General features: G+C 47.0%; 1 protein-coding gene across 1 annotated transcript; it reads right to left on the minus strand.

Annotated features, from left to right (window-relative positions):
• Positions 1-211: 211 nt before the first annotated feature.
• On the minus strand, positions 212-26,678 carry LOC104471932 (ephrin type-A receptor 5; the record flags this gene model as incomplete). The annotated part of the gene is made up of 9 exons (XM_010087446.1): positions 212-1,265; positions 9,574-9,729; positions 12,716-12,909; positions 17,221-17,370; positions 19,132-19,341; positions 20,169-20,230; positions 23,998-24,183; positions 25,091-25,216; positions 26,611-26,678. Coding segments are annotated over 9 exons (1,258 nt in total), but the record flags the coding sequence as incomplete, so codon positions are not given.

Here is a 26,678-nt window from a genome sequence, read left to right on the forward strand (position 1 = left end):
CTTCTCAACCATGGGGTGCCACCACTGGGACCATGTGGGGTTGTTCTGCCTTTCCCTCCTCTCTGCCCCAAAGTGGCCAGGTCCATACCCAAGCCAAAAATGCCCAGAGAGACAACCTGGGACAGCAGAGGTCCCAAAATAATCCCAATACCACCACCAGCTTGGGGGAAATAATGCAAAATTTCCATGCTGGCTGGCCATGGAGATGCCTCCACACCTGCGAGGTCTTTTATTGAAGCAGACTGCTCCTACCTTATATATGCAATCAAAACTCCCAAAAGCTTTCTATGCTGCTCAAAACACAAAGCATAGTGGTAACACAAAAGGGAGACAAAAGTAAGCAAAAGGGTGGGGAGAAAAAAAAAAGAGCCAACCAAGGAAAGAGCCCCAATCTTGTACCTGATGTGTAGCAAACTGTACATTATATACATCGTCGTCATGTGTTATCCTCCCAGAAGAGCAAAGGGAAAGAACTTGGTAGCACAGAGAGAGGAAAAAAAAAAATATACACCCTGTATTGTATTTGCCATGGAGCAAGCAACACGTTTATACACTAGTCTCTATAACTTAACGCTGTGTAACAGCATTTTTTTCCTTTTCTTTAAATGTACAAAACAAAATATCTATCGAGAAATAATCTAACCATATTGCTCTTCAATACACTTCTGTAGACAAGTAAGACTCGAAGAAAACTCCAGTAAACTGCAGCTTTTGGGAGCCCGCGAATGGCTACAAAACTCCTCTGCTCAAGTCAGTCCTTGGAAGTATCACCATGTGCTGCCGTAATTCAGTATAGAAAGGTGCTGTGTATATATGTATATAGTGTCCATGTACAGACAACGTGTGGTGGGAAGGCTCGTCGTCATCATCGCTGAAGCGCAAGAGACGGGTTAACCTCACGTACAGCAGATCCGTTTCCATGTTCCATGCATCTTACATTTACTTTATGAAAATGACGACACAAAGAGGAAGAAAAGGAAAACTTTAGTCAAACACTGCTTTAGAAATGCTGTGGCAGAGGCCGTCCTTCAGTCGTAGAAACCACTGAATTTCCCTTTTTTCTTTTTTCCTTTTTTTTTTTTTTTAGTCAAAATAAATCTCCGGGCTAGAGTACAAAGTGCAGGACCGACCCACTCGAGGAAGTGACTTTAAAACCGAGTTACAACGGCACCATCCCATTCACCAACTGGACCTTCATCTCCTGAAGGCTGTTCATTATCTTCTTCTGGTGACCAACAAGTGTCACTCCCAGCCGCCTCAAATCCCTGTGGGAGAAAGCAGACGTTGGTTCCAGGGCCCGCCCAGGCACACGCTGCCGCGCACAACACGTGCCAGTGCTGCTGCCAGCGCCTACCTCTTGCCATTGGCGGCTCCTGAAGCCCTTTATAAATGAGGCAAGTTTAATTTTCAACATTTTTTTATTATTTTTTAATGGCTGACAGCAACTTAAATGGCTGAGGATCACCTCAGTGGCCAAGGGGAAAAGCTGGACAGCAAAGCATCAGCATGGGCTTTGGCCAAGGACTCTGCTAGGCGTGGAAAGTCCTATTTCCAAGAGAAAAGCTGCATAAGAAAGCCCACGTTGCAGTTTCCTCTTCTCCTGGGAGAGGATGGGATTTGCTCTTGGGTACAAGCAGTGAGCAGCGAGGTCAATCCACGCTTCCTTCCTCTTCGGACGAGGCAAAGCCAAAGACCCAACAAAGTGCAACCTTAGAGCCAGCTCTTACAGAGAGCTGAACAGCAAAAGCCCAGAGCATGGCCACCACCCTGAAGACCCCCTAAAGCCAACAGGAACTGGGAACACAGGTCTCCTCCGGGCCTTTGCAAAACCCATGCAAACTCATGTTTGATTTTTTTGGGGGTGAATTCTACAAGCCAAAAGTGTTAAGTCTACTGGGCTGTGAAAAAAGAGAGTTGATGTGAAATGCAGGATGAGGAGGAAAGATTATCTTCTCAGAAGTTCAGCTCTCTAGAATTTTGGTGTCTAGATGAAGGTAATCACCAAGGTCCATATCTATGGTGTGAAAAAATCACCTCCTCCAGAGGACAATTTATCCCATCCAAAGAAAGGAGTGGGACAAGTCGTCCCCTGGAGGTCCTATGGCAGGACCTTGGGTGATCAGATTCAATGACACAACCAAAGCCGGTGAGACCGTGGGTTACGTCAGAGTGTAACTGCAGGGATTTCTTTATAAGGGGAAAAGTGTTAGCAAAGAAATAGTCGGAATAAAATCAAGAAAGACCAAGACAGGTGCATCCACAAAGACAGAGACATTGTTGGAGGAGCAGTTTGACTTAAGAGAGGCAGTGTTATTTTTTTTCTGAAGCCTTCCACCAGAGAAATATCAGCCCCTCAATTTCTACCCCCAAGCTGGACTGAATAAAGGATGTTTCAAAGTGGGGCCCTATGGGCTTTTTGGAAACCACACTGGCAGGGCTGGTGCTCTCAAGGGCCAGGATCTCCCGTGACACCTGGGAGCCCAACCATCACCTGTGACACATTGCAAACCTGGCCCACAGCTCACAGCACAGCTCCGTGCTGGACTGCAGGTGAACATGTGCAATGGCCACCAAAATACTTTGGCATAAACGTGTGGGAGCTACCCATGGAGGTGTGCCTCTCTCAGCAGCTTCACGCTCTGGACAGAGGCTCCTGTGTGGATACAACCAACCAGCCACATCCAAAAATTACATAGATAAATATTGCTTTGAATAAAAAAGTAATCCCGAGTGAAGGTTGATATGTTAACACATAAGCTGGTTGAAGCCAAAAGCTAGATCTGTCATTCTCCAAGGACTGTCACGCTTTCAGCCTTTTGATTTGGAAAATACCAGATTTTCAGCTCGAGGCTAAACGCTTCCTTCATTTCATTATCATACCCTTTTTTGGCAAAGCATCTCGCCGATGCACCGGGGAAATCACAAGGTAAGGGGCAAGGAGCAAGGGAGGTTCATGAGACACATCAGCACCGCTCCTCGCCTGGCAGAAGAGGCTGCGGCACCTTCAAAAGGTGTCTGCCTTCTCGGGGGGCACGCTTTCATTTCTGCCTCCACTGGATTGTGAAACCAGTTCAGCAAGCCATCTTAATAACGAAGGAAAATGCAGTAATGCTATTGTTACATGCCATTTATTTTATGTACACAGCACAGTTGGAAGTTCACACCAAAGATTAAAAAAAAAAAAAAAAACAGCACAGGACCTGATTTTTAAAAGAGCCAACATCCATCTTCCCCCTGCTGTGTGCTGCTCTGCTGGCACTTTTGGAGAATTCAGCTCCTTTTTTCTCCATTTTTTTTTTTTTTGGGTATCTAAAGTGCAAGCTGAGCTCTTTTGAAAATCCAGCACCAAGTATTTAATGTATTTATAATTTCTGGTACTCTTGCATGTAATGCAGACAAAGTAACCTGAAACTATGGGAAAGGCATGTGCACCTTGGTGCTTCACACGCAGCTCCATCAGTCTCGTAAGAAAAACTACTCACTACACAGCTTTTTTTTTTTTTTTTTTTAATAGTATCCCCTATAACTCAATATCCTTGAGGAGCCCCTCATTGATTTCCAAGAGAGAAAGAAGAAAAAGGAGTTTCTGGTTTCAATGCATTAGCTGCTCACCAGGGGATCCAGTCTATTTTTTTGGAATATTGAATCCTCTCGAATGCAGAGCCACGGGCCAAAGGACTCCTCAGAGAAGGGAAAATAACTACTGTGGGGTCTTCTACCTCGGCAAAGACGGACCAGAAGCCTAATCCAGCCCCCAGCTCCTGAGCCAGATGCTCGCCCTGTATAAAAGCAGCAGCTTTATTCAAAAGCCGCCTCGTGCTTTGCTAAGCTGGCAACAAAACTTTCCAAAAACCACCTAGAGAGAACGCAGGCGCTTTAATTCCTGTTTTCCAGGCGTGCCTTACAGCACTCTGCACGCTCCCCTGCATCCGGCGCTGAAGGACTTAAAGCGGCGAAAGGCAGAAGCCAATTTTAAACAAAATTGGGTGCACAAACCATCTGGTTTTGGGACAAAAAAAAAAAATCAAACTTTTGTGCCAAAGGGCTGCAAAACAACTGTTCTCAAGCTCCAGCCCAGAGATCCTGTTTTCCAGGCGTGCCTTACAGCACTCTGCACGCTCCCCTGCATCCGGCGCTGAAGGACTTAAAGCGGCGAAAGGCAGAAGCCAATTTTAAACAAAATTGGGTGCACAAACCATCTGGTTTTGGGACAAAAAAAAAAAATCAAACTTTTGTGCCAAAGGGCTGCAAAACAACTGTTCTCAAGCTCCAGCCCAGAGATGCTTGGCTCACGTTACCGCAACCAACTGGTAATTTCCCTGGGCTCAGCTCTGCGGAGGAGATGTGTGTGGGACCTGCTGGGGCTTTGCAATAGGAACGTGGAATTTCCTGCAAGAAAAGCCACAGCCAGGACCTGGGGACAAAGGGCACTGGTGATCAGGACCCAGGTTGCAATGTGCCATGCAAGTGATGCTACCCCAGATGTCGGGTTTTGTGGCAAGTGACCCTACCCCAGACGTCGGGTTTTGTGGGCACTGTTGTGGCAGCAGCAGGGGTGCTCCCCGTGAAGATACGTGCACCCGTCTGCCATGGGGGGTCTTCAAAATGCTTGACCCCTCCCCAGCAACAAGCCAACTTTTAGTCGTGTTTCAGAGAGGAGTCTCCCCTTTTCACTTCTTTTTCATTCATGTCAGGCTGAAAATGGAAATAGGCAGGAATTCAAATCGTTTCCTAACGCAGCACTAAGAGGACAACCTCAGCTGGCCAACAAGCCAAAGAAATAAAGGGGAAAATTGGTGTCGGCTCCTCCCAAACAGCCTGTACGCAGCTGCACGTGCCAGAGCCAACACAGCATCCCCTTCACCACATCTTCCATTTGCAAGGGTTGAATTCACGGTCTTGACATTGTCAGAAATATATTTAAAACATTTTATTTACAAACAGAACTACTTATACACCATGGACGGGTTTGTCAAACACAGTGTGGACTAGGACCGCATTGCCACAGAAAACACACCCCCCCTCCCTCATGCAAGCACAGGGGCCAGGGTCCTGAAAGATCTCCGTGGCCAGCAGCCATCAACCTATCACAGATTTTTTTGTCTTTCATCTCCTCCCATCCAGGGCAGATTTCACCACTCTTCTTCACGTGGTGCAACTCTACAATTGCCCGTGCAGACCGGGACTGCTCACGGAGTTAGGTAGTTGTCAGTTGGAATGAGGGGAAAGAAGAACCACCTCAAAGACCTTGAGAAGGCGCTAAAGAGAGAGGAATCCACTTGCTAGGGACTTCTGCATGAAATGAGGATTTAAAAAAAAATTTTTTTTAAGAGTTCATCTGCTCTTACTCATGATTCCCATCCTACTTGATTACAAGATGAGAACTGGTTTGTTCAGAAGCAGACATGGTACCGCAATCCCAGGATTGAGATTTCAGGTTAGGAATAAGCCTCTAGAGCAGGTGAACTCTTAAACGCTCTACATCCCATATAACTTTTAATAAATAATTTATTTTATTTTAGAAGGAAAAAAAAATACAATGCAAAGCAACACAGCACATATTATTACAAATATTCAGAGCTCTTCAACTAATAACAAACAACAGGGTGTCCTGAGATTCAGTGCGTACAGATCTTTCAAAAGGTGGAATTATGTAGTCCACACGGTTAGTGATCGGTCCAGTCAAGGGTCAGACTGAAACTCATGTCATGGATCTAGCTATTCTTGAGTATTGTCCTGGTCAAGTTATTCTTGCAGTGGATTGAAAGAGCTCCAGACACACTCAAGGTCACTAGGTGGTCCACAAGTTTAAAGAGCAGCTCTGGTCCACTGGAAAGGTTGCCTTCAAGTCTGATATCCAGTTGGAAAGAGGGGGTGGAGGGTGAGGCTCCACTTTTCACAAGGTGATTCGTCCCTTTGCAAGAATTAGAGCTAAATGTAGACATTACTCTTTGTTTGAACACATACATTTTCAGGACTTTGCTTAAGCAGGCAGAGCTCAGGACTTGGGGTGATATTCACCAGTTTCAGCTTTTTCATCTTTTGCTTTCAGAAATTTGTCACTAATACTGCTCTCTTCTGGAATAAACACTCCAAGCCACCAGTTTGAAAGAAGCAGGGCGGTAATCGGGATTTTGCTTTGCACGCCGCAGGTGGGGATTTTAAAAAAACAACCAACAAGCTGAACATCTACCATCTCAACCAGGTCCCGTAGAGAGGCCACAAGCTGGGCACCCACAGTCACCAGTCCCGTCAGCATTATATACTCTGAATTTTTTTCAGTAGATTTTAGGAATTCTTTGCATTCATCATGTTTTTGGTTCCCCCCCCACCTTTTCTGGCAGTGATTATCCAGTTCTCCTTTCTCCATCTAATTTCCACATCTATCTCCTTCACAGCTTGAATTTGGGGAATACAATTTGGGATGGTATTTGAAGGCAACCTCTTAAACTGTAAAAAATGTTTTACTGATGTCATTTGGGGAAAGCAAGCTACTTTCAAATGTTCAGATCATCTTTTCACCTGATCCCCCCAAGTCCCAGCTCTGGAATATATCGAACAGTTGCCTCTATTAAAAATGACAAGGAACATTTAACCTCAATTCTCCTTTGCAGGGTATTAAATGTTTTGTTGTTCCCTTTTACGGGGAGAAAAAAAGGCAAACCTCCAGAAAACCAAAACCCCCAGTATATTAACCTTTACAGAACTTTGCTTGTTCTGGTGTTTATTTTTTGAAGAACCTGTGAGAGTCTCAGCTGAGTGCCCCCAGAAGCCATTTCTCTCCCTTATTCTGTTGATTTTAAGGGCAATCTGCCAGTTGCCATCATCCTGAGCATGCGGTTCAGGTCTTCAACACAGGACACCTTTCCTCTTAAGCCACTATGATGGTTTCTCCTTTTTTTAACAGCCGAGAATCTGGTCTTTTGTCTTGATGGGTTGAGAGAAGTCTTGATTTTTCCCCAAAATAGACCTGAGCAGGGCCAAGCCTTCTTGCTAAGCCACCGCTGCACCAAAAAAAAGGTCTACAAGAGCCTCCCAGCACATTTTAAGAGTGAAATCAGTATCAGGTGAGCTGGAGACAGCCATGCCAACGGTCTCGGGGTTTGTGCTCAGCCTTGGGAAGATGAGCTAACCCAGGCTGAACACTATGCAGGGGGGCAATGGTGCCTCTCTTTAGAAGCCTAGCATCGAAATATCCAGAACAAAGCCTGTCCAGCCACCTGCAGGCTATGCATTCATAGACAATCTTGTTTTCTGCTTCATGCAGCCCTTGCCTAAGATGTGAGGTTGGAGCTTTTCAACTTGCCTTTTTTCAGTTTCAACTGCAGTGTAAGAGGGATCCATGAAACGGCTCCTTTCAGCTCCAGCCCCACTCCCCCCTCCAGAGGCTCCTGAGGCCCCCAGGCATCAGCTCCTCCGCTGCTGTAAAAGGCTGGAGGAAAGCTGAAGCTGAGCAGCTCAGACATGTTGTCTCCACTGGGGACAGTAAAGGACCAGAGCAGGGCGACACCTGCGCCATAGAGAACATACTGGGACCTGGTGGAGGATCAGAGCATCTCTGGCAGCTATCATCTTATTTAAAGAGTTTTAAACCAACTTGCCTTTCTGGCTAGAACCATACAGATAATGGATTTCTTGGTTCACTGCCAATCAGAAAAAACATTTTGAAGTACCTTCTGGATAGCCTGAAAATATTTTGGGGGATACTTTTGAAATTTCTGTAATACCAAAAAATAAATATAAAGAAGTGTTTAAATTTTTTAGTCAAATTAAGGAGATAATTTCACAATCTGAAATGTTACACTCACTAAAAGGTTGTATTCAGCACAGTTGTAATAGTTTCTTCTATTATTTATTAATTATAAATGGGCATCCCAAGGAATACTTAAGTTATAGATAATCTGCATTTTCTACCAGGACTTGCTCTGATGATAAGATTGAGGTGGTACAGGAGAGGGGAACACTCCAATGTTTTCCAATTCTCTTAAGTTACTGCCTCATCCTATCCCTCCTCTTCCCACTCACCCTCTGACTGTATCTTCCCGCTGTATGGACTCTGACCACCCTGGGGATGGACCTCTTCCTTGGCCAGCATTTGTAGATCACTAGTCTAAACGAAGCCCCGAAGCCCGGTGTTTCTGGGCCATATCAGATGAGTAGGAACCATGGAGTCTTCAAACGCCAAAGTAACATGGCAAATAATTGCAGGACTAGGCTGAGAAACCACGAAGCCCCCAAGCCCGGTGTTTCTGGGCCATATAAGATGAGTAGGTAAGGAACCATGGAGTCTTCAAACGCCAAAGTAACATGGCAAATAATTGCAGGACTAGGCTGAGAAACCATGTCTCAGGCACGCGAAAAAGGATCTAGGTGGAAATCCATGCACCCTGGCTCCCTGGACAGTCACTAGGGAGGACTTCATCCCTGCCTTGGGGGTTTCATGGGAGTGACTGAAGTTAGGCTGGATAAGGCCAGTTGTAAGGGGCCATTGGCGATACGGGTGGAGAAAATAAAATCTGAATGAGAGTAGAGACGCTCTTGCTCTCCTTCCATGCATGGCTTGTCCCACTAAGGCGAAGTTGAGCTCAATGTGGGTGTCACCAACCTGCATCAACGTGCAAAAGACCTCCTACCCTGTACAGCAAGCCCTGGGGCAGACAGGAGAAATGCTGTGGTCCTGTAGGGTGTGGGGAATTTTTCTTGTTTTATTCCTAATCCTTGGCACCAATTCTGTATGTGCGCTGGCCATCTGCATATGGTCGGAGGAGCCAGGACCTCCTCCAAAGCAGCATGGAGCTTAACCCTTCCCATTGTGCCTCAAGCCTGCAGTAAGCTAAGCTCAAGCTGACCCAGCTGGACAGGCAGGCTCTGGGGCAAGCTCAAGTCAGCAGGAAAGCACAGACGTCACTACACAAGAAGACAGGCAATTAAAGGTGGAGTATAACAAACCAGCAGCCCCAAGTTGTTTTAGTGCTGTCACCCCACTGCAGTCACACCCATGTGCCAAAACCAAGGGTACGTTCAGAAGGAAGAATCTTGGCCAGGGAGCCTGGAGCTCTGGGTCTGGTGATGCTCTTCTGTTGGCACCGGCTGTATCTACGCTTGTTTCTGCTCATGCTGAACACCATCTCCATGCTTTACTGGGCCTGGCTGTCCACCTGGCTACATCCAAATCAACTCTGAAACCAGCTAATCTGGTGTAAAGCCAGTATAACTCAGTGGGGACTCGAGCTCCTACACATTTACTAGTAGGGTGAGGGGTTTTTAATTTAACCCCAAGTAATCAACTACTATTATGTCGAGAGGATGGGTTGTCAATTATTCAAACTCAAGCATTAACTTCTGTGAGCAAAGGAGCCGGAGCACTGGCTGCCCATGCAGTGACCGTAAGCGTTAGCGTTGCCTGCACTTGTTCTCATCAGTGCAGATGCTACAAGAGAAACTGCTGACTGCAGACAAAGGGTGATGGTTTCCCTTTCTGCAGCCTCTCCCTTACGTATTTTTGAATATGTTTGTCTTCCCCACCCCTGCCATTCCAACAGATGAGGTGAAAACAATCTGGACACTACTCACTCTAGGGTCACCTGAGCCACAGCATCCATCGAACTGTAGCCATTCTCCATGAAGATCTCCGTGTACCGGCCCATTTTGATGGCTTCCAGCCACTCAGCCACCGACCTGTAGGCACCGCTCCCCACTGGATTGTGCTCTACCAACAGGTTTGATACTCTGAAGACAAAAGCAAAACAAAGAGAAGGCAAACAGTCAGTATCAAGATGAACCCAACGTGAAGCAGTTGCTTGGCTCTTCATCATGTTTTCAGTGATTGCTGCAGCCCAAATCCTCCCAGCAGGCTTGATACGCCACGTATTAAACACACTTCGCCCAGAGAAGTGTGCCCACTTTGGAGTTAGTTACTGTCATTTCTGGTCTGCACTACAAGCAGAAAGAAGAGGAGAGGGCTAGTGTCCATCCCTGCTGCCCCTCGCCCACAAGCAGGCTCTTCTTGTACCAGGCTGCCCCACACACTCGTATTTCCAGGTCTGCAGTTTCCCTCCTCCTGCTCTGTTTTCCTGCTCTCCCTTTAAAGCTCATAATTAACTTAGGACAGCCCAGAGCCTGGCAGCCGAAACCCAAATTACATTTCCCAGCAGGGCCTGTCAATGGCAGGCTGCTGTTAACACTTCAGGAGCTGCTCCCGCAAAGTCCAGTCGGGATTTTGGATGCGGGCAGCGTCCGGTGATCCCTGCAGAGAGCAGCAACGCGCCAACCAACGCGACTCCTGCTCCTGCACCCTGGCTCAAAAACCTCCCCGCGGCAATTGCTCCCTGCTCGGCTATGCCATGCACGGAAGCAGCAATTCAGGCAAATAATAACCCTTCACCGCAGCAGAAACACCGACACGGTACCGGGTGCGAGCGACCCGTGCCACGTACAGACCCACGATGTGCAGAGAGCACCCGGGGCTTGTCCAAGGTCAGCCGGGAGAGAAGCCACATTTCTCCCCTGCTTTGTAAATCAGGACGTACAGCTAACATAAGCCTTGCATAAAGATTATTACCCACAGGTTAAAAAAAAAAAAAAAGTTTGCTGGATCAGCCTCTGACAGTGAGAATTACACTTAAAAGACTTTCAACTGGAAGGAGAGTGGGGATATTACATTATTATAGCACTTCAGGAATCTTCGTATATTTTACGAGCACATTAGTATTATTTGTTTATTTAACAGCAATGCTGAAGGGTCCAATAAAATGTGAATACTTGCACTACCAAGAGCATAATGGCTTCCCATAACATTTTATACACATGAGGAATTCCAAACTCCTAAGTAATCATAATGAGAAGTGGATTTTCATCACTAATGTCAGGAGGTACCTACTGATATGCACACGCTGTAATGTAGAGAGTGACTGCCTCCCTGATTTGCATTAATGAGAATTTCCATAAAGAATACATTACATATATAAAAAAAATCCTCTGCAGCTGCTTTATGTTGAAATTATGATTCATCTGGAATTAACTATGGCCTGGGCACAGCAATCTATGGTTCTAGAAACACAGCCCCAAAGCCTGGCTGTTCACGTGCTCCATCCACACGAGGATACCCACAGCAGCTTTGAAAAGGGGAGGTTTGGAATTGCGTGGACCTGTTCATGGAATAAAACATCAGCACAGTGCTTAGCAGCTCAAGGAAACGGTTTGCTGCCTGTTTTTCTCTTTTCTGGCATACCAGTTTGGTGTAAGAGTGTCTCCTCTGAGAACAAGCTTTTCTGAAGGGCTTGCTCCAGCGTTAATCAGGGAACTCCACTGCCATCAGCGAAGCAGCGATGACTTACATCCATCACTCCTTCATGACCTTGCGAGGGACCGAGTGATTAGCAGCACAGAGGCTTTGAAATAGAACACTTGTGTGCTTACAGTGAAAAAATAAAAAAACCTCTCCAAAACTCTAGTATGGTGGAGACCCCAACACTAAAACTCACTAAAAAAAATTAATCTCTCTTTCCCCAAGCGCAACTTTATTTGTTGTCTGTATTTACCTTATTCATAGCTGTGTCGCCACTGAGATTCACGTCTAACTGCACAACGGCTGCTCTTTTCGCTTAGTGTGGTTTTAGCAAATGGTTTGTGTACAACTCTTTGGGAGCCACAGAGATCTCCTTGCGATTACTGAGACTGCCAGAACTGGAGGTGGCGGCTAACGCACCTGGGAATAGTTGCGAGAGAATGCACTTGGCCATCTGTGAGCTTGGAGCATCCTAAGAGTTTCCCCAAGAGACGCCCTTGGTTTGTATTACCCAGATAAAGTCAACAGATAATTTGAGTAGTGTTTATTATCTACTTCATGCACTCAAGTCTCGCCCTCTCTAACCTTGGGGCAGAGCGCAGGTAGTTTTATCATGCACCTGGAAATACTGCTGAAACTCCCGCTTCTGAAAGACAGGCCATAGGAATTTTCTTTGTGGTAGCAGCACTGCTTTTATAGAGTAACTGAACTGCTCACCTGCCCACCAACTGAAACAGAAAAAGTTGATTTGGGAAAACGCCTCTGGACATAACGAAACTGGAGGAGCACTGTGGTGGGTTGACCCTGGCTGGACACCAGGGGCCACCACAGCTGCTCTATCACTCCCCTCCTCAATATAAATATAACGAAAGGCTCGTGGGTCAAGATAAGGACAGGGAGGGATCAGTCACCAACTACCATCACGGGCAAAGCAGACTTGCCCCACCGTTACCTCCACAGCTGCAGGGCACAGCTGCCTCACCAGGGTCCGCACCGTGGGCTGCAGGGGAATCTCTGCTCCGGCGCCTGGAGCACCTCCTCCCCTCCTTCTGCACTGACTTTGGTGTCTGCAGAGCTGCTTCTCCCACATGTTCTTGCTCCTCTCTCTGGCAGCAATTGCACAGGCTTTTTCCCCCCTTCTTAAATATGTTATCCCAGAGGCACCCCCACCATCGCTGCTGGGCTCAGGCTTGGCCAGCGGCAGGTCCATCTTGGAGCCGGCTGACATTGGCTCTACCCGACAAAGGGGAAGCTCCTGGCATCTTCTCACAGAAGCCGCTTCTGTAGCTCCCCCAGCTACCAAAAGCTCACCATGCAAAGCCAACACAAACACCCACCGGAGCATGCGCAGGCTGAATAATAAGTGGCAATTCAACCCCAAGGGCGGGTATTCAGACAAGAATCTTGCTCTGAGAAATGAGTTTGTACCTGCTCGATGCATTCACCAACGTCTTCAAGCTGCTTGGGTTCCGGATGAGCTTGTCCAGCATGCTGACAATTTCGTCAAACTTGGGCCTGCTGTTGCGGTCCTTCTGCCAGCAGTCGAGCATGAGCTGGTAGAGAGCAGCAGGGCAGTCCATGGGGCTCGGCAGGCGATAGCCTTCCTCCACGGCTTTAATCACCTACAGGTGGCAAAACACAAGGCTGATGGTTTGCTTTGCCTCCTCTTGCCTTTTTCCCAAATGCAAATTGATTTAAACAGAGAACTCGGGGGCCAGCAATATGCTCACGTACAGTTCCACTGCTCCCCAAGCCTGCATACAAGAGCCGAACCCAGTCCACACCACTATCTTTCAGATTTCCTATGGGATGAATAACTTAAATTTTTGGTCAGAAAAATAAATCTAGAAAGCCCAGGCACCGCTGCAAGCAGGGGGGCAGATCTCAGGTTGCACTTGTTCAAAGCTCAGCTGAGGTCTGCAGCTCCTGGAGCCTGCCCTAACTCCACGAACAGCAGCCTACGGGGCTCCCTGGCATCTTCTTGGAGCACAGCAATTTTGTTTATTCAGATGCTGGCTTCTTCTGAAATGAGGAGGCATGTGCTAGACCACAAATTTGTATTGCAGTAATAAAAGTCTGACTGTATTTCAAAAGAGACTTTGAATACTAATTGATGGATGGATCCAAGGCGGAGGCAGAACAACCATCTCATATATCATTCAATACTGTCTGGGTCTAGTCATTTCTTAGCGTGGCCGCATTTCTGCCAGGATTTTAAAATGTCAGCCCGACAGTATGTAAATTAAAACCAGGGGAGAGTTGTTGCACTGATTTCAAATACAAACCATCTATGGTTCTGTATCTAAACCAAGCGGCATGCACATCTGTTGCCTGCCCTCCTGAAAGGCAGAAAGGAATACATGAGAGCAGAATTGAAGAAAGCAACTTGTTTTCCCCAGTCTGGGGCAGATTTACAGCAGGGGTCCAAGCCCAGCAGTTCCCACTTTGAACCCTGAGCAATCATCAGGAGAATGCAGGTCTTGTTTCAAGCTACAAAGCCCTGTGACCGTACTAAGAGAGTCCTGGCAGCCCATCTTCACACCCTCTACTCCCAAGACTGGTTGACCAAAAGGAGCTGGAAGCAGCTATTGCTGTGTGGAAAACCGCAGAGCTTCACTGCGGGACTCCAAAGACTGCCTCAGATGCCATTCACGCTAGGCACCGTCTCACTGACGATTTGAGAGCATCCTGTGTTTGAAAAGAAAGCTCTGTGGTTAGCATGGAAGTTGTTTTCTTGATCTTTAATCCCCATACACGGTACAGGAAGAGCCGTGTCAGGCTGGCATTGCATTTCAAGATGGATTGGAAATTCAGCACTGCACGGATCGCTTTCAAATCATCCTCCACCGCAGGGCTTCGTGCCAAGCGGAGGAGTCCCAGGAATGAGCCAGGCTGGCTGCACGGTCATAGGGGGAACCTCAAATCCCCTAAGGAAGTCGGTAGCAGAGAAGAAATTCAGTGAGGCTTGGTAATCTTCTTCAAGGGTATTGAGCATGTCCGAAAATCTAGCCCACGAGACCTGCGGTCCTTTTGTGCCCACCCAAGATTTCATCTGTCGGTGGAGTAGTTGCACTGCTCTCCACCCAACCTGTGCCTGCAAAGCCACCTCTCCTCCAGCCTGGCTTTTGCTGGCAGGCTCCCAAACCAGCCCCATCACACGATGCTATCTGCATTGTCTATTCTTCACATCAGCCTTTTCAGCTGGTCCCTGACCCCAAATTTCAGCGGCTCTATAAAAAAAAAGCCCCAGTGTGGCACAGCCACGAGAACGTTATTTGCTGTGCCCGTGTCTGTCTTTATAACAATAACGGATCATCCTCCAGCTGTAGCAGAAAGAAAATAGTAGCAAGACGGGGAGCAGACCATCTGGCACCAGCTCAGAGTATCTGAACTACATCTGCAATGGGGTTACGCGTGCTCGGTATTCCTGGCAGTCACATCACAATCAATAGCGTTAACTCAATTTACAGGATGTCGTTCGTTCTGGCGATGCAATGTAAATGGGATCAAAATACTGCGAGGAGCTGGGACACTGAAATACACTTGTGCATCTGAAGGTGCCTTGGGGGTCTGGCAATAATAGGAGCAAAAGAAAGAGACGACAAAGATAAGTCACTTGTAGCTACCACAATACCTAGAAAATAATAAAGTGGCCTATTTGCTGTTCTGTTTGTTGATGTGTACTGCTTTCTAAGACTTGCAGAGATAAAATTTGCACCTAAAATGAGGCATTTTTGTCTCTTTTCCTCTTCTGGACAAGCACTACTCACTAATGGATCAGGATGACTGAACTGGGGATGCCTGGGAGAGGACAGCCTGGGATAGTCTATTCCAGCAAACACTTTTAGCTCCGTATTTTCACAAAACCACCAGCCTGAAGCCTAAAAAGCAACCACTGCGATCATTTAGTTTACACCAACCTCTGTAACACAGGCCACAAAATTCCTCTCAACAATTGCTGCATCAAAGCCTTATCTTGTGGCCAAGTCAAAGCATATTTTCAGAAGGTCACCCAGAGACCAGCAGGACTTTAAAACGTGGTTTGTAGCCTTGGCAGTTGCAACCCTGCCTGCCCTATGGCACTGACACTTCAGAGCAACCCGGCTGTAACACGGGGAGAACCGTTTGCTCATCACCGACTGTGACTGCAAACAACATGCTTTAATTACAAACCATGCAACAAGAAACCCTCGCGCAACCGAGTCCAAAATTCATGTGAGCAGAGCCCCCTGGTCCCCCGCACGAAAGCCAACGCTGTATCTAACACCGCTGGTTCTTCTGCCAACACAAGGAGAGGAAGACAGTAGAGGAGGTCCCTTCAGAACACGGAGGAGGAAGGCGTAAATCGCACGAGAAACATTTCTCTGCCCCAGCACTAAGTTTCCCAGGCTACCTCCATCCACCTGCACACATTATGGAGGTAACCCAAGCAAAGCCCGAGCAGGAACCACTGCCCATAAACCCTCTGCTTTCTGCTGCTAAAGCAACCAGTCCCCCATCCGCTTCTTCTCAGGTCAGTGGGAAATTCACCCCACACCCCAGGGTGCACAGAGGCATTTGGGTTTTTTGGAACAGTTCTGCGAAGCATGGATGTTTCTAGCATTACAATCCAGACAAGGGACTCCCCTTAGCCTGGCACTGACTGAACACCACCGTGCTCCACCGGTGTGTCAGCATTGAAGACAGTCGCAGTGCTCAATAGCCGGCGTTCTCTGCACAGGCTATGGATGAATGTGTCTCTATTTGATTGAGATAAATCCCTGTGTAGGTCCATGCTGCATTACCCAGCTCCCTGCAAACACGACAGCCTCAGCAGCGCAGGAGCGGCGGGGCATTCATGCCAAACAACGCGCTCATCTCCCTGGCAAGAAGCGCGGCGTGACTGTCTCAAAGGTACCGCTCCTTTCCGCGCCTGCACTTGAAGCGAGATGAGGCAGCAGCTCGGCGTGACAGGTATTCACATCCTCTGATGGCAACGGCCCACAGACAAAACACAGAAGAAACAGAAGGCTCAGCCAGAGCGCTTGCTGCTGGTGGAATGGCAGAAAGTCAAAGGGATGGGGATGCTGCTCAAGAAAGAGATGAGGATGAAACATCAGGTGTGCTGGGGACCAGAGGAAGCCCATGGAGGAGCAGGGACCCGTCAGCCTTGGACAAGGACTGATGTTTATGGTGAGCTCAGGGTAGGAGGCAGCCCTGCAGTGGGATCAAAAGATCCTACTGGAAGATGTCTTGAAGGAGAGGGACAGTGTCCCCAGGCACCTCCCTGTTTGGAGATGCTTCAGAGGGTGGCTTTACGGTCAGAGGCTTGAGGGGCCACAGGAACCACAGGAGCAAGGGGACACAGCTCAAAGGGTGCTGTACAATTGAACCATGAGAGCATGTGTCAGCACAGGCTTAAACGATGTTCTCAACAGGAGCAAAACTGTGCTCTTGAGATCAGCGATGCAAGGGCAGCCAAGATGCAGCTCTCTGGACCGCTGTCACTAGATCAAATCACCCGGCTTTTGTGCAGCGAAACAAAGCCCTTTCCATGACTCTCTTGAGTTTCTGCTTTAGGTGGCAGCAGGGGTTTGAACACACAACTGCAACGCTGCCGGTTATCAGGATCCATCCCCTGGCAGACCTTTGTCATGGAGCAAAGGAGGGCCAGGCTCCAGCTCTAACAGCATTAGTGAAGCTCCAGCGGTCTGCTGGGGGAAGCAGGCTCACCTCTGTGCGGGCAGACACATTTTCCTCTGCACACAGCCTGTTCTGGGCTGCTGCTGCAAAAAACGAGCATCAAACAGGAGGATTGGTTTAATCTACCATGGGGGAGCAAAGCCACTTTTACAGCGGCTCTCCTCCTCTTGTCCCCATCCTGCTTCTCTGATTGCAGAATGAATGCTGAGCCCTCAAAATCCCATCACGCGGCAGCGCTCGCACGTGCTTACATCTTGGTTTGTCATTTCCCAGTAAGGTCTCTCGCCGTAGGACATCACCTCCCACATCACGATGCCGTAGCTCCAAACGTCGCTGGCTGACGTGAATTTGCGGAAGGCGATTGCCTCGGGTGCCGTCCATCGGATGGGGATCTTCCCTCCCTAGAATGAAAATAAATGAAAAAAAAAAAAACAACCCACCAAAAAACAGATTTCAGAGGGCAGGAAACATGCAAAAAAAGGACGAAACAGCACTTCTTAGGGCACCAAGGGATGTTATTTTCTCTCTGGAAAGAGACATCGAATTTTAAAGTAAATCTGTTTGACAGCATGAGGCCCCTTTCCGCATTATCTCAGCCCATAAGCATTTGTAGGCTGCCTACTAATTGGCTGTCCTGAAGGTTTGTTGTTTGAATGCTGTTTGAGTGCCGGGACATGTATAGGATCAACATCTCAATTATGTTGCACGGCTTGGTCGGGGAATACAGTTCCTCCGTCTCTGAGAGCAAGCAGGGGAGGAACAGGCAGCTCTGAAGCCGAGGAAGACTTTGATCTAACGAGGGCTTCATGCAAATTGCTGCAGAAGTAATGCTTTTTTTTTTTTTTTCTTTAATGTGGTCTTCATCCTGCAGAGAGATCTGCGTAGCGGGCACAGAAATCTGTGTGTGCAAAGACCAGACTGTTTGGCCTCTGCCGTGGGACCGACAATGATGCCACAGCTGTCAAATGTGCTTTGCTATTTCCTTTTCCCCTTTCTACCATTTTAGAAATCAAACTTCAGACCAGCTCGGAGAAGGAAAAGGGGAGGGAAAGGAGAGTTGGGATTAAGAAATGCGTTTCTCATTGGGTTTAAAGAGTTGTCTCCCCTGATTTATATCAAAATATATTTCACTGTGAAGTCCTTTCCTTTCAGTGTTGAGCTAAATATTGGAAAGTCTCCCTGAATGCCCCCCAACGGTGTTTGTTATTGGAAAAAGAGAGAATTTGGAACACATTTTCAAAGCAAATTTTAAAAAGTCCCTTCTTCCAATAATTATTTATTCACAGGCTTATCAGCGCCCGCCGTAAGCGAGGGGCCAGCTCCTCAGCAGTGCCAATTAGCGCAGGCAGCACGCTGCAGCCGCGGCAGGGCTGGCCCTGAGTGGCTGCCAAGAGCTGAACGGCCTTTCCCAGATTGCAAAATCTCCGCGGGGAACCGGGAATGCGACCCAGAGAGCTCTCATCACCCGCAAAACAATACCCTGGGAAAAACACATTAATGGGCAATGTCCAGGCGTGCCGATCGCTGCCATGGCTAGTGGGGGTTCTATCCATGCCCGTGCTGTCCACCCACTCTCCGCAGCACTGGGACCGTGGGGACTCGCACTGGGATGGGTGGGCTGATGCCCTGGAAGGATGGATGATGGATGGAAAGAGGCTGGAGCAGCCTTTTCTCAAGCTGGGGGAAATTACCCTCAGCAGGGTAACGTTGAGGGCAATGTGCGTCATTTGCAACAGGCGTTAGACGCTTGCCGATGTTTTAAAAGGGTCAAACTGTCCAGAAGACCATGGTTTACATCTCTGTGTGGGTGCCTAAGCAAAGCACTTGCTCTTCCTCTTTCCTTCCTTCGGTACGCACCGAAGAGGACAGGATACAGCTGGGAGCGCGGCGCCTTTGCAAAGTTTGCTATTTGACCTGGTGCCCAACATGAACTTATAAGTTATTAGTTTAAGTTTTGCCTTATTTGGCCATCCTCACTACCCAACGAGAGGCATTTGCAAAATCCATCTGATACTGATTAACTGGTAACATCACCAAACCCTCGCTCACAGTTAGAGGCTCTGGATTTGCAGAAACCTCTTTGATGAAGAGCCCGAATGCCAAAACGTGCCAGGGAATACATTTTTCTTGAGCTCCATCAGTTCGGTATGCTCAGAACTCACCCTGGTTGTGTACGCAGCTTCGGGGTCATCTTCTAGGACTCTGGAGAGGCCAAAGTCAGACACCTTGCAGACTAAGTTGCTGTTGATGAGGATATTTCTGGCGGCGAGATCTCTGTGTACGTAACCCATGTCAGACAGGTACTTCATTCCCGACGCGATGCCTCGCAGCATCCCGACCAGCTGGATGACCGTGAACTGCCCATCATTCTTCTGCAAAGGGAAGGAGACATTTGATCAGCCGAGAGTCTCTGCACCCTCAGCGTGGCGTGTGCATGAATAAAAATGCAAAGGCAAGTCTCCGGGGAAGAAAAACAGGGAAATTAATAATTCATTTCTCTCATGCTCTGACCACAAAGCTTTTCAAAGTTTCCCTGTTTGGATTAGGATCTCTAGAGACAAAGCTAAGGAAATGTAGTTCTTTTAACTGGAGATCAAGGAGCGAGCTATTTCCACCGGTGACTGATGAAGAGATTGTGAGTGGGAATGAACACGTGTAGTGATGTGTATAAAAGCGCCAGGGTGGGCTGTCTCCAAGTTGGCCAACTGAACAACACCAAGTGGTATGTAAATCCTACCTGCAGAGGTCCATGCATGAATATTTGCAGGTAAGGGCTCCTCCCACATTACTCCACCACTGCATTTCTAACCACTTACTCTATCCTCCCTTCTCTAGCTCTTATGTTCCATGAAAAGCTCTGGCAAGTCTGGGGTTTGCCATGGTGCAGTGTGGATGTGCTCTTGAAAAAGTTTTTCGATAAATGAACCATTTCCGTGCAGCAGAGCACCTTCTAAAATAAACATAATATTCCCCAATTTATTCTTATCTGTTTGTATCAATGCACAAACCAGGTCCTTCATGATGCTGTATAAATACAGATCAAATAGACAACTGAGCTACTGCTGCCTCCAGACAGCACCAATGGCTGGTCTAGCACCCAGCAAACATTTTCATGGCTACTGACCATTGCAAAGAATCCAAACATCAACCAAGGTGCCCCTGGAAAAAGTGTGCGTGTGGCCCTCTTTAAAGTTATTACCTTCAAAAACGTATCCAGAGAACCGTTCTCCATGTATTCAGTTACTATCATCACTGGTTTGCCTGGGAAAAAAAAAAGTGCACCAGTTTGTTAGCAGCAATTCGTGTAAAAACCATGAAGAACAATGAAGTCATTTCAGAACGTGCCTGAATGTGAACATACAGCTGTGCAACAGTAAATCTACACCCAGACACTGCTGTCCCCGCGGGACGACAGTTTTTGCCAAAATGTATGCAGAAATAGGGGAATCGAGGAGGAGGGGATCAAAAGTAACCCAGTTATTATGGGTGGGGTACCAAGCCCTGGTGTTTAGATGATATTTGAGGAATAGGTTGTGAGCTGAACCCAGGCAACCTACACACAGCCTCTTCCTAGAGCTTCAGCATCCCGAAGGAACAACAGGAGCCCAGGAAGACCAGCCACGATGACCTGAAGTATCTATCTGAGCTTGACCAAAACCAAGACTAGGAAAGGATGGGATTACATCCCTTGTAATTCATGTAATCCTATGTGACTACGCTTGTAAACACACCTGGGAGTAACAAAAGGAATATTTGTGCTGCAGAACAAAAGCAATTTAAGTACGGAGTGAGTGCGAGTGGAAATCAAAATAAAAGTTCTTAACAAAAGACCTGGCCTCCTATTGTTGACAGGAATAAAAATGTTCTTCCAAATCCATTTGATTAATTTTCATGCCCGAGTCACTTTAATGGTAATTATATATATAGTTTTTGCTCAGTTTTTATATCTAATTTCTCGCTAGCTTGCCACAATGACATACCAATAATTAATGTGGCGTGCTCCAGCCCTTGTAAATTCAATGAAATCTTATAAGAACATGTAAATTATTTTTTATTTAAATCAATTTCCATTAGCTAGCATAAAGCACAGACAAAAGAGGAGCTGTCAATTATTTATAAAGCGCATTATAAATGTCTTTGGTAGAAATGATCAACGAGAGCTGCTGCGTGTCACAACATGCAAGTGAAGGTAAATGCTCCGAAAAATGAGCGGATGTTCTGCCATTTAGACTGATCTCAATCTTCCCACTTTCCCCTTACCTATTTGCCTAATTTACTGCTTAATTATCTACAGAATAAAGATCATTGTAAACTTGTCCATCAAAACTCTTGCCGTTGTGCAGACACCACCCTTGCAGCGTGAGGGACCTGTGCTGAAGTTACCATCACAGCCACTGCCTGAGCTCAGAGCTGGCCTAAAGTCACACTTTCACGACGAGAAATGCACCATGAGTCCAAGGACAATATCGCTGAATCCCAAACAACATCACAAACCCCATCTGCAAGGACCACAGCCTTCTGTCTACACACAACACGGGCTGCGCGCAGGAGGGAAGAGAGATCTTGGGTGATGTTGCTAGAGGCTGGTGAGCACATCGGTGGCTATGCAAGGAAGGACAATCCCAGGTATACCCCTTCATTTTTTTACATTTTTTGGTTTTAAATGACTGTAGCATAGGGTCCCATATGTCTGACAATTCAAGGCACCATTGCAGCAAGACTGGGGTTTTGCTATGCCACCACCCTTGGGGACCTCCCTCAGATTCCTGCCTTTGGCTGCCACCTGAGTGCGGAAAAGAAGATTTCTGGCACCTATGTTTCATCATCTGCCTGCTGCAGGTTGACAGGAATTGTGGAATAAATTAGCCTCATATCCAGGAGCGTGGAAATAGAAACACAAATAGAGTAACTTTCAACAACGTAAAATAACATTGGCCCTTCTCAAGTGCTGGGCTGATTCTCCGAGTCAGCAGGGCTCCCTGCCGCCGGCGTCACGGGGCCGTAAATGTGCGTGGATGTCATTCACACCGATGTGCTAATGCAATGTGGACACGGGGATATGAATGGAAAGAGGACTGACACTACCTTTGGAAAGCAGGAATAGCTAAAGGCTTGTCTGCATGGGGACAATGAAGACAATTAATCCAAATTAACTAAGGTGTGCGTTTGAAGTAGATTAGTTAAATGGTATGAAGCCCCTGCGCGGGTATTCTCGTTGAGAATTAAAAATGGCCTAATTCAATTGAACTTAATTTACTTCCAAAGTAAATCACGATGCCGTGAAGACGATTTACCCTAAAGATGTGGATCTATGATACGCTAACAACTAAAACACTGACGGGAAAGAGAAGGTAAACAATAGATGGAGACAGCAGCGTAGTTTGGGATTCATCCAGGTTGTTTCGGTCCATTTATAAGAAAAGAAAAAAGCTGAGAAGATGCTCCAGATGCCTAATGGAAAAAATTCTGAGTGTAGTAAACAAGCATTTACTGAGCTAATGAGGAGCTCAGGGTGCACGTACCCCCTGCATCCCAACGCCACTCACTCCCAGTCCAATTCAGAAGCAAAGCCTCCTGTGGTTCCACTGCCTTTGGACCAGATGGCCACTTCAGGAAGAAGCTTGCTAGGGAGCCAGATCCTCTCCAAAAGTGGGATTCACCCTCATCCCCGGAGGCCCTGGCAGCCCACAAGACTCAAGACGGTGTCAGCAGCAGCTTTTATGGATGTACAAACATCGCTCACCTCCTGCCCAACATCCCACATCCCTGCAGGGCTGGAAACGGGAGCTTTCTGTCCAGGGCGGATGGACATGGTGAGGCTTTCATATATTAAGGGCTATACAAGGTGACCCCAAGGAAGTTTGATGTTTATTCAATTATTGGGAGAAATGACTTTTTTTTTTTTTTTTTTTTTAGAAGTTTTAGGAAATGCAGTTTCAAGGAAAAATGCAAGAAAAGGCTCTTGGTTGCAAACCAGCATTGATTTTCTGTAGGTTATAAGGAAACAAACAGGACAAATGGCTGGTGTCTCTGCAACTTCTCTATTACAGCTCTGAAAAATAACTAATTTTGGAGACGCTGCCTCTGATGAATACCAAATGGTACTAACAGAGCCACATGGCCCCAGATGCTGGCATCTGAGTGCCAGGAGCTAAGCTCTGATGTCACCGATCATGAAGACAAGAGGGGAGATAGTCATTCACACTTGGGAGGCTGGTGCTTCTCCAGCTAGCAAAAACTTCCCAAAACACTTAACATACATCTGAAAACAAAGGACTTGTTGTTTTCAACAAAAAATCCTCGATGCAAATACTGTAGATCCTCCAAGGCTTTAAAATGGAAGAGCAACAACATCTCTGCACCTTTCCCACAGCCTCAGCACAGCCCCAACAGCCGGAGAGGCTTGGACTGGGCACACTGGGCTGTGCCGTCCCCTCCTCTTCCCTCGTCTTCAGAGCATACAGGAACTGGGAGAAGAACTGGGCTGGGAAAGCTGTGGAAGGTTATTTTGCTAACTGAGCAGTCACACCTCCGTAATGTTTTTTTTACATTTTCCCCAGCCCTCGCCCCTCTCATAATCTATCTGCCAGCATCAGGGGCAACTATTCCCACCAGCATCACTAGCAGATCCCAGAGGGAGCTTGCTTTGACTGTAGTTTTTATACAGCCCTGTCCCCTTCAGCTACACTCTCGTTCTTCCCTGCTTCTGGAAAACAAAACTTGAGCTAACTTCTGTCCTTGTTCACATCCTGCGTGAGTTAGCTTTTTTTTATCATTTGAGCCATGATCTACCCATTCTAGCTGGAAGAACGCCAAAATCTCTTGGGTACAAACCCCCTTTTGCAGCGTTGGGGAAGCTGTTCCCAGCTGGATCTACAAAGTGCAAAATTTTGGGCAAAGGCAGTTTGCTGTTTTTTGGGAAATGATGAAAGATGCAGTCAAAATGCAAGCTACCCGAGTTTTTTTCCCCTAACCACCTCTCCCATCAGTCAGAGTTCAAGGACAGACCCACAGCAACTTGCACCTACTTTTTGTGACGACACCTTCCAGGTGGATGATGTTGGGGTGGTCGAACTGCCCCATGATGCTTGCTTCTCCCAGGAAATCTCGCCTCTGCTTCTCTGTGTAGCCCACCTTCAGGGTTTTGATAGCCACAGGAAACTCGCGTTTTCCCTGCAGCTTCAGTCGCCCGCTGCAGACTTCCCCAAATTCACCTTCAGAGGAAAACCAGAAAGAACGGGATCACAGCGTGCCGGAGGAATGCACGGCACGCATCCATCTACTGAGCTGACCACGCAGCCCAGCCAAATAATTCATAAGCACAAGAAAGCTAGGAAGAAAAATGTAATTTTCCTATATCTAAAGAGCTATGCTCTATATTCCACTGGGCTTTTTCCTCATTTCATGTTTTTGTCTAGTAGATGAAAGAGCCCTGACACATACCCTATATCATTGCCCTGTATAGACAGCTGTAAAACACAAGCCACTGGCTGCTTAACCTTGTGCTGGTAAGTTAAACAGATAGAATGCTGTCAGCTTTTCACAGCAACATATATTTTTATAGACTATAAACCCTTTCTGATTTTATGACCACCTTTACAAAAAAAGTAACCCAAATGGTTTTTTTTTTTCCTTTCTCTGGTGAACAGTAAATTACCTCCAACAACACAATTTCTGAGGATAAAAATATTCCTAAGGTGGGATACAAGTCCAAATGAACAGCTTAAATGGAAAGAAAATGGGAATTTCTTCTTTTAACCAGGGAAATTTGGGACTTTGGTTTGTGCATTTTTTTCCTCTCTCAGATTACTTCCTATTCTTAATTATTGTTTCAAGATTGACCTCAACGGGGGAGGAGAAAAAGGTTAGTTTTCATGTTCTTTTCACCATTTTAAGTGCTTCATTTCCCTTAGCATCCATCAAAACAACTCAGCTTGGTCCAAATGTGACCTTTTTCTGCCACTGAATTTCAAAACCACAGACAATGACAGGTTTGTCCCAAACTTCAGCTGGAGCATGCTCCCCATCACTCGCAGGGTACAAGGATTTCACAGCCCTTCCCCAATCCCTTGTGTTAAGAAAGCCAACCCTCCACGCTGCTGTAAGGGTCGTGGTCCGTACCAGCTCCAATCACTCTTTCAATGGTTATGCAGGAAGCTTCGATCTCCTTAGCAAACTCGTGGACAGCTTGATTAGGGTCCTCATAGGTGTGGGGGTCGATGTAGGTCCTCACTCCCGGCAGCTTAACTGCAAACACAAATTAGGAGCGTTACCGCATGACACAGCATGACAGACGATGGGCAATACCCTCGTGCTCTGCTTTGCTGGGGAACACTGCAGCAGGGAAACCTATTTCTACAGGAAAAATGTATATATAACACTTTTTAGATGCTCTGTGTTTTGAAATGCTGTAAGAGCAAGCATCCTTGGAAAAGACATTCAGTTGATATGCAACATACGTGCGACTTCATCATATTTAGAAAAGCACGCGACAGTGCTCAGCTGGAACGATGTGCAGCCAAAAATCCCTCTGGGTCCTGTGTAACGGGCTAGTCCGGGGTCTGGTGCAAAAGGAGACCTTTCTGGGTCTGGAAAGGGTACGCCAGGAGGAAAAGTAGAAAAAGCAAAATGTTAAGGGAACAACTGGCAAAGCAAGTTGGGTGGATGGGGGTTGATGGAGAGCTGCAATAAATTATGCCCTGCCAGTCACATATTAGCTAATCAATCGGCCGCATCATTTCAGATGGAGTTACTGGGATGTAAATGAACGCAGTATTTGCAGTACAAAGCCTGTGGGTTGTACCAGTATAAATATAATCAATAGTGGGCTTTTTCTCCAGGACTTGAGAGGGGAAAAAGTATTTTCATTATCCATATTATAAGTTTGTTTTGACAATCATTAAGGCTGCTGGCACGCAGAACTGCTCATCGGTCTAATAAGACAGCTACATTACACTACAGCTCTTAATTGACTCGGTTCCTGCTGCCTTCATTACACAGCACTAATGGAAATCTGACTTTCGCTCCAGATGCGTTTGCCTTTTCCACCCCAAAAGGCACCGTGCTGCTCCCCGTTCCCACATCCCACAGCACTTGACGAAGGAAGGTTTTTCAAACACTGGATCTGGATGTACGGAAGGACTGACAGCAACCACGAGATGTACTTTCCAGCACCTCCGTAGAGGTTTGTGTATCCAAATCAGCTTTGGGCATTAACTCACACCTCTGCAGAGGCATCCGAGGCAGGGAGGAGCAGTGGGCTCAGTCCTCACCGCTGGCTGGGCTGGAGCAATGTGTATTCCACAGATACATCCAGACCCCAAAAATATACAGCTATTACATGCTGGCCCAGCAAAATTAATGGCATCTTGAGTCACACAGCAAAGAAACAGAAGGAAACGGCTCGCTGGAAAGACCCGCTCACAAGGCACTGGTGGGAACAGCTGGGCACGTAAGGACTGTGCAAACGCTCAGGTCTCCGGGGGGCTGGAGCAGGGGCAACTTACTGAATAACAGAATAAACGGAATTCTCCTGTGAATTACCAGCAAAATGGTTTCTGGAAAAAACCCTCCTCTCACTTGTACTTCTCATTACCACACAGAGCCAAAACTGCACATACACACGTTCGATCTTTACTCACTGTGGCCGTTATGAAAATGCATCTTTTCTTCTTCTGGGTCTTGTTTAGCCTTGCTATAGCCACATCGC

The sequence above is a fragment of the Pterocles gutturalis genome, unplaced genomic scaffold, assembly GCF_000699245.1.
Source record: "Pterocles gutturalis isolate BGI_N339 unplaced genomic scaffold, ASM69924v1 scaffold11906, whole genome shotgun sequence".
NCBI lineage: Eukaryota > Metazoa > Chordata > Aves > Pterocliformes > Pteroclidae > Pterocles > Pterocles gutturalis.